This window comes from Adiantum capillus-veneris, chromosome 18 (assembly GCF_014529385.1).
Source record: "Adiantum capillus-veneris isolate H3 chromosome 18, ASM1452938v2, whole genome shotgun sequence".
NCBI lineage: Eukaryota > Viridiplantae > Streptophyta > Polypodiopsida > Polypodiales > Pteridaceae > Adiantum > Adiantum capillus-veneris.
The window spans coordinates 49,591,447-49,599,946 of NC_140948.1; the positions used below are offsets into that span (position 1 = coordinate 49,591,447).

The 8,500-nt window shown below is 47.9% G+C and overlaps 1 protein-coding gene across 1 annotated transcript in view; it reads left to right on the plus strand.

Moving 5' to 3' along the window:
• Nucleotides 1-7,424, plus strand: part of PUX2 (plant UBX domain-containing protein 2) — a 52,612-nt gene extending 45,188 nt beyond the window's left edge. Inside the window, exon 3 of the mRNA XM_086488638.1 lies at nucleotides 7,012-7,424. Coding sequence (XP_086344764.1) covers nucleotides 7,012-7,263 — 252 coding nt within the window. The 3' untranslated portion in view covers nucleotides 7,264-7,424. The remainder of the gene's footprint in view (nucleotides 1-7,011) is intronic.
• Nucleotides 7,425-8,500: the final 1,076 nt, after the last annotated feature.

Consider the following 8,500-nt stretch of genomic DNA (forward strand, 5'->3'; position numbering starts at 1 on the left):
TGCTGAGTCCAACAAGACCCTCTCTGGGATGCGAAGCATCGTGCTCCCACTCCTCTGCCTGTCTGCCACAGTGAGGATCACTGGTGCATGGTCCGAGAAGGAGGTCCCTGCCAGGATGCCCACCGATCCTCCCAAGTCACTGAAGTGGTCACTAGTGTAGAAGCGATCTATCCATGATAGATTCACTCCTCCCACTCTGCGGTCCGAGCGAGAGAAGGCAAGGCTGTCTAGGGGCCTCACAAAACCAGAGTGCTGCCATGTATCCGAGACCCTCAGAGTCATACAAAACCTCTCCCAAGCTGCAACTCGACTCCATGCACAGTAGCATGGCTGCCACCAATCCTGTCAGAAGGGTCCTCCAACATGTTGAAGTCCCCTCCTATGCACCAATGATCTGCCTGCGACAGAGACTCAACAATCTGTGACCAAAACTCTGCACGAGCACTCGCCACATTGGGCGCATAGATGTTCAGGAAACCCACAAGGCCACCCTGAACTTGCATAGTAATCCACTGAGCCCTCCCTAGCACAATAATCCCTCTGCCCACAATGGCATGCTGCAATGAGTCCGCAATAGTCATACATACCCCACCCTGGATGCCTCCAGGTCCAAAAGCAGCTGACCAAAACGTATCATATTATCCACGCAAAAGCTGACCACATCGCCGAATGCGGCTCTCACACAGATGGTGCTCCTGAAGCATAAGGAAATCAATCTCTCCTCCCACAAGGCAACGCTGAAGCTCCTGATGCAATCGGCCCCGTTGACGCTGAAACTGGGGCCCACCTAGTCCCTGCACGTTCCATGAGATGATCCTCATGGGGAGCGAGAGAGAACAGATGCTGCCGCAGCAGCTAGACGGGCTATCTTCGAGGCTGGCTTGGATGGGGAGTAATCCGCATCCGAGCGTCCTCTAGATAGGCGTGACTGCAGTGAGTGCCTAGCCCAAGCCCAAGCAGAGCGAGCCGTGCGTAAAGCAACCTCCTCTGTCCAGGAGTCCTCATGAATGTATACATAGCATGGCAAACACTGCGTATCAGCAAAAGAAGTAAACCACAATGTGCCTATATCCTGCTGAGTCTGGGGGTGTCACCGCAAACTTGGCCAATGGCCACAAAGTCTGTAGCATGTTTGTAACTCCTAGTTCTCCCATGTGGTGAGAGAACTCTAGGACCTGTGTATGCAACCATCCCAACACTGAGTCGAGAGTCCACTTTGTCTCGGCCCTGCCGCAAAGGGGGAAGGAGAAACCAACTGCTGAGTCCAAGGCCTTTGTCCCCCTAGCGGCAAGGAACAGAGCATGGACCCTGAAGCAGGCTGCCTCATGGTCTGCAGAGGGATCGTCGAGAAAACGAGTGAAGCCGTAGTCGAAGAAGTCCCAGCGGCGCCGGATGTCAATGCTCGTCAGACCACGAGGGATAGCTGCAAGGGAAGATGTCTGTACCTGCAGAGGGGGCCGTAAGAAAGGCTGACCCTCTCTTGCTATGCGACTCGTGGCAAAGGCGCTGCCAAGAGATCTCCTACCCGCCGGAGAAGGCCCTGCCCCTTGGGTCGATTGTGGAACTGGAGTAGGAGGGGGGGGAGAAGGAGCTGGGGGGAGCGGTGGAGAAGAGGGGCGGGAGGGGGCGACAGAGGTAGAGGGGCAAGGTGAAGAGGCGACTGGAGCAGAAGGCGGGGGGGAGGATGAAGAAGAGGGGGGGAACTCTGGGGGGGGGGGGGGGGGGGAGGCTGTCGAGGGTGAATCTGGGGTGGGGGCTGGAGCAGGGACCTCCTCTTGCTCAAGAGGACCAAAGCGGTTCCCGGTGGGAACCCACTGCTGTTGAGTAGGCGCCTGAGGGCCACTCTGAGTGCCAGGCTGACGCTGTGGCCCCTGTCGTCGTCTACCACGGGCCTGTTGCCATCCCTCCTCCGCTGGAGCCCTAGGCTCGGAGGGTGGCTCTGCATGTGTGCGTTGTGTCTCTGTCTGTGCTGCGGGCCAACCCTGGCAAGCTGGGGCTGAGGCTGTGGTGCAGGTCGAGGCCTCCTCCGTGGACGGGCCTTCTCTAGATGGCCCATTTGTCGACAAATGAAGCACTGATTCGGGAGGCCCGAATACTCCACACTCTGTCTAAACTAACCCCCACTCACCCGAGGCAAAAAAATAACCTTCGGGAGCGTGTGGGTGTCTTTGACCAAAACTCGAACTGAGGGAATGCCAGCCGCCTTGGCAGCTACTGATGCTGCCGTACGAGGTGTCTCCAGGACAGGCCCAATGGCTGAGCCGAGCCTGGATAGAAGTGGTAAGTACTCCCTTCGTAAACCCGGAAAGCAAACCGAGATGGGATGTCTGCCTCCTCTACCAGAACATCCGAAGCCGGGTCAAAACCATGTCTCCACTGTCGAAAGTGGGCACGTGCTGCTTGGACGAGGCTGCGGTCTGGGGGGTGTTTGGTTGTAAAAGGCCTCTATATCTCCCGGCCCGGACCTTTTTAGGTTATGCTGGAGGAGTGATAAGAGAGTCATTGAATATCTCTCGGCCCGGACGTTGTTAGGTTATGCGGGAGGAGTGTTCATCAGCGGCTTTATGTTTCTATGTCTTGTAACATGCATATGTGAGCATTTGTATTGCATTGTGATGTGCCAACCACTGAATATTTCTAATTGGATGAGATTGCCTGGGTATGTAATTTTAGTGCATCAAGACACCCATGGAAGATCAGTACAGTCTGGGTGTGATGACTAATTTTACTACGCCGGAATATCGAGAGTTACGATCTGGACGAAAGGAGAAGCTAACTCCTTGATCAAAAGAGCTGAAAGGAGAAACTAACTCCTTGATCAAAAGAGCCGAAAGGAGAAGCTAAGTCCTTAACAAAAAGAGCAAACTGATTGTCCCTCGGAAATTTTTGAGCTAACTTGAGTTGTTTTGCAAATATGCTGTAATCGCGGACGATTACTCTCTTTCAAGAAGGGAAGATGTCACAAACTGCTGACGTGTCAAAGCCGTAAAGAAGGGAGCCAACTTGTAGATGCCGGCCGAGGGGCCTAAACCCTAAGAAAAAGAAGTAACAGAAGAAGAAGTCCTACCAACTTATGGGGACCTCGTCCAATGGGGCCCCAAGTGACATAAAGGATTAAAAGAAAGCAGGACCAACACACACAGGAAAAGTTGCCAGATTTTCAAAAATTACGTTGGCCGATGACGTGGTAGGCTGTACGGATTTCCGTGATTTACGTTGGTAACTTTTGGCATTGCTTTTGGGGCCAGAAGCTTTTGAGTTTGAAGGCTTTTCACGTAAACTGCTTTTCATAGGCCAAGGGCTTTTAAATATGTGCTAAGGGCTCCTTCTCTGGCATGCTTCCTGGAGAAGGTGCAGAGTTTGGAGTATCCGCTTGTACTGTGTTGATGCATGACACGTGACTCATCCAACCCTATGTGTCCGTGGACAAGCTACAGCATGACCAGGGTTCAGTTCAGTCAAGTCAGTCTAGAATAGGAAGTGATTTGGCACTTTTGTGAGTCTGTTCACAGAACGTGCATGACCAGTCATTTAGATTAGATGCATATCCTCCGGTTGCACACAGCATGATCATCAGCATTCCCATCAGAATCCATCAAAGGGAATTTTGTAGAGCATTAAGCCTATTTTCCCTATTTTTGACATTTTTCACTTATTTATTAAGTGACTTTTGTTGGGAACTAGGTAGGGCAATTTTGCTAAGATAATATATAAGCAAACCGAAGTTAGCACTTTCTGGTAGATGAGGCAACAGGAGCATTGCCAGGCCGACTCTCAGCAAGAACAAGAACACTTCAACCTGGCGTTTTCCCTCAGCCATACCAACGTTTTGAAGCCTTATACCTTGGCGATTTCAGCAGGTATTGCAGCCAGCAAAAGTGACAGCATTTCAGCGTTTTCTAAGCCTTCCAGCCAGTGTTTACAGCAGCCAGCCATTAGCGTTTTTAAACCACAGCAACTGGCGTTTTTCAAGCAGCCCAGACAACGCTTTTGAATCCAGCCAATCAGCGTTTTTGCACTGCTAAACCTGCGTTTTCAGCAAGGCAAATTCAGCAGTACAACAGAGTTTGAAGGTGGCAGAATCCAGCTATAGTCAGCATCGAAGCACCCAGTTTTCAGCCATAGTCTCGTCCTTGTCGTCCACACCGTCGACATCGACATAGCCATTAGACTTGCATCAGCCATTGTACCAGATTGTGCAATCAATAGTAGACCACTCTCGCCATTGAGAGTGGGGCCCTTGGAGGAGGGGTTTACAACTCCCTGGTGTCGTATTCTCTTCTCTATCTCTCAGTCTCATGCACCTTCACGCACAATGTCCATTCACTTTGTTTGTGTCCAATGCACTCTCTCATTAAAGAACGGAAGGCTCTCCCTTCCATAAGTAAAAGGAACCTTGAGCACACTTCAGAGCACTCATCTTGAGCAAAGTTCATTATTCATTCTGCTGCACCTTACATTGGTATCAAAGCTTTGGCAGTGTTCTGTATCACTCAAGGAAAGAACCACAAGAATTTTTTTTACTTGTTGCGGTCGCACGTAACCCAAGTCCTCTTGGGCATGTCGATTCCTAATCGTGTTTTTGAAGAGTGACAGGAAACCCAAGAAAGAAGGGCTTGTCCAGCCTCCCCTTGTGCCTCTTTTCACTCATTGAGAGCGGACCGTGCCCTTGGCGGCCGGCCAATCGACGTGAGGTGGGAAAAAGCAACCTTGGTGTAAGCGCAAGGCCGCCAAGGGGTGCGCCCGCGGAAAAGAGTAGAACTCGGGTGAAGAGAAGATCCTTCTTTAACACAGATTGCAAGCGAAAGAAGAACCTCAAGAACCTCAAGACTCCAGAACCCCAAGAACCTCAAGACCCTCAAGAACCCAAGACCCCAAGACCCACAAGAACCCAAGTTCCTCGTGAACTTAAGAACCCAAGACTTCAGTGGATGGCCATCACCCGAAGTAGAATGTATACTTTGCATGAAGGTGGTGAGCATGGGAGTGGCGAAGAAGAGTTTTCCCCACCAGGAGGTTTTTCTGACCCTCCCCCTTCCCCATCTACGCCAAGGATTGCACTAACTCCTATGGAAGCTTTCGACAAGATGATGATGGACAAGAAGTAAGAACGCGAAGCACGAAAAGCAAAAAGAAAGGCCGACTTTGAGCGTGAACGCGAGCAAGCGCGCTTGGAGGCCGCAACAAAAGCTTCTGGTCCAAAAGCAATGCCAAAAAGCTGTCAGCATAAATCACGAAATTCCGTACAACTGCCACGTCAACACTGTCAGCGTGAAACGCGGAAATCCGTACGGTTTTCCCACGTCATCATGTCAGTACAATATCCGGAAAAGGGTGTGTGTGGGTCCTGCTTTATTTTAATCCTTTATGTCGCTTGGGGCCCCATCGGACGGGGTCCCCATAAGTTGGTAGGACTTCTTCTTCTGTTACTTGTTCTTCTTACTCGGCCGGTATCTGCAAGTTGGCTCCATTCTTCAGGGCTTTGACACGTCAGCAGTTTGTGACAGTAGCCAGGCAAAGTTCGGTCGAGTACTCATCTATCAACCTCCACAATCATAATAATAATGGCTAAAAAGTCACTTATTAATAAAATGACCTAAGGGGCTGTTCACATGCCTACATGCCTAATGACTGTCTTGTGCAAGAGAGGGTTATGCAACTACGACTATGACCTGCTTGGACATGCACGTCCTGCTAGAGGCTCACAAAGTGCCAGGCTAGGTCCTAACCAAATTAAGACTGACGCTAGGCGGTAGCAGAAGCTTATCCATGTGGCGCAAGTGCATTGTGCACGTGACAGATATCGTGGAAGACCTAGGAAGACAACATTGCACCTAACAATGATATATCCTTATTGAACGTTCCGCTCTGGGGGTCACAAAGAGGCCAACCTTTGGAAAGTGCCCGACAAATATCATCTTGTGGGAATCAGAATACTTCCGCCTCTTTGGAACATAGATATATCCATCACTTCAAAATTTCCAAAATCTGTCTTTCTACCAAAGTACACTGCAAAAAAGGAGTTTGTTGAGGAAGCGAAGCCGTAGGAAATTTTTCTATGTATAATTTACAACTTTTCCGCTGCCACCCTCCCCCCACCCACCAGCACACACACACTTCCCCCCCCCCCCCCAAAAAAAAAAAAAAAGTAATGTTTTATTAAGGCAAACAATGCCATGGGTTTGCACATGACATGAAGCATCATCATCCTAGGTTGACTATGCATATGACTTTCACGTGAATACAAATGGGTCTTCACAAACACAAATGATGGCTTACACCAACAATCCTCGGCTTAAGCCTAAGCTTTTTGCAAATGGGCTAATATTGAAATTTCTCCGAGGAGAAAATAAAAAAGACTCACCTTTTGGTGCCGTTTTGGTGCCACATCATCTTCCCCGTGTGCGTGTGTGTGTGGGCTTCCTTTATTTTAATGTCTTTATGTCACTTGGGCCCCATCGGACAGGGTCCCATAAGTTGGTAGGACTCGTTCTTCTTCAGCTGCTTCTTCTTAGGGTTTAGGCCCTCGGCCGAGATCTGCAAGTTGGCTCCGTTCTTCAGGATTTTGACACATCAGCAATTTGTGACAAACGAAGTCGTAGGAAATTTTTCTATGCATGATTTACAACTCCCCCCCCCCCCCCCCCCCCCCCCAAAAAAAAAAAGAAAAAAAGAAAAAAGTACTGTTTTATTAAGGCAAACGATGCCATGAAGCATCATCATCCTAGGTTGACTATGCATATGACTTACAAATGGGTCTTCACAAACACAAATGATGGCTTACACCAACAATTCTTGGCTTAAGCCTAAGCTTTTCGCAAATGGGCAAATGTTGAAATTTCTCTGAGGAGAAAATAAAATAGAACCCCTTCTCTCACCTTTTGGTACTGTTTTCCTATCTTTGTCTTGTTGTTCGAGTGGGTAAGTAATCTTTCTGTATTTTGTAATGTTCTTTGTCCCGCTCTTTGCAAAGCATGTTATCAGACTAAGAGGTTTGTTTACTATCTACAGTTTGTATCGAATTCTCTGCGAGATCCAAGCATACAATTTACACTTGTAGCTCCTGGGCTATCGAGAAAACAAGCTATACCAGCTTTTGCAGAGGGTCCGGCAAAGATTCCAACATTGGAGGAAGCCGACTTGGTTCCAGCTGTGTTGGTCAAGTTTCAGTGTGAAGAATCCGATTCCTTGACATTTACAGGGCTTCACCCTGACATTCTTGTAGGGATCGAGCCGTTGTCGTCAACGACATTACCTTGTTAGATTCCTCGTGTATTCAAATTTTCTCAGAAAATAATGATACTTGTACTTGACATTTTGCTTGAAGGGATGCTTATGAGGTATTGGCATGTGATAAAAGATATTTGGCCATTTTGGCCCATTGTTATACGATTGTCCTAGTGATAGGAGCACGATTTCTCTTTGACGGAAGTGCTTGAAATGGGTGTTCAACTTGAATGCATGACCATTAACCGGGCTGTTATCTGTGGCCAGGGCTTGAACTCAAAACTGTGGGGCTTAGATCCAGGAGCAAATTGCCATAATGTCGTTATTTGAGAGCTTTTTGATTTCTGTGAGAATGATCCAAAAAGACCACAATTGAACAAATGAAAGAGACGAAATTGATGTTTCCAAACCATTGTACTATGGAAGAAATGGTTCAATAAATCTATATTCTCTCTTTGATACCATGAATTTTCTCTGTCAGTCATGTTATTTATGTTTCAGTGAGAATGAGATCTTATGATTACGGATTTTGAGAGAGAGAGAGAGAGAGAGAGAGAGAGAGAGAGAGAGAGAGAGAGAGAGAGAGAGAGAGAGGAGTAATTATAATGTCGCAAGAGCAATCCCAAGAGGCCTCAAAGATCTATTGGATTCTTGAACCTAAGACTTGATACTCAAGAGGGAATTGGGATAGCCAATCGACCACATGAGAGAGAGAGAGAGATTTTAACGTCATAGGAACAATTTGGGATTCCTCAAATATCAAATATCTATTTGATGAGTCTTGAACCCAAGACTTGATACTCCAGAGGCAATTGGGATAGTCAATTTACCACATTTGAGAGAGAGGAGAGAAGAGATGAGAAGCTCTAATGTTGTGGGAACAATCCCTCGAGACCTCAAAGATCCATCCCACGAGTCTTGAATCCAAGAACTAATACTCTAGAGGGAAGTGGGATAGCAGGTAGAGAGAGAGAGAGAGAGAGAGAGAGAGAGAGAGAGAGAGAGAGAGAGAGAGAGAGAGAGAAGAAGAAGAAGATAATTTTAACGTCGAAGGAAGCTATTACAAGAGACCTCAAAGATCTATTTGATGAGAGTTGAATTGAGAGAGAGAGAGAGAGAGAGAGAGAGAGAGAGAGAGAGAGAGAGAATATCACTTAATCTTGAAAAAGTTGAGTACATTCCTTGAGTCAAGTAATATAGCTTGATTAGGTGTGGGAATGAGAGTGCAATGTGTGCTAGAATGGTACATAGAGAAGAAGAAGACTCGAAGGCC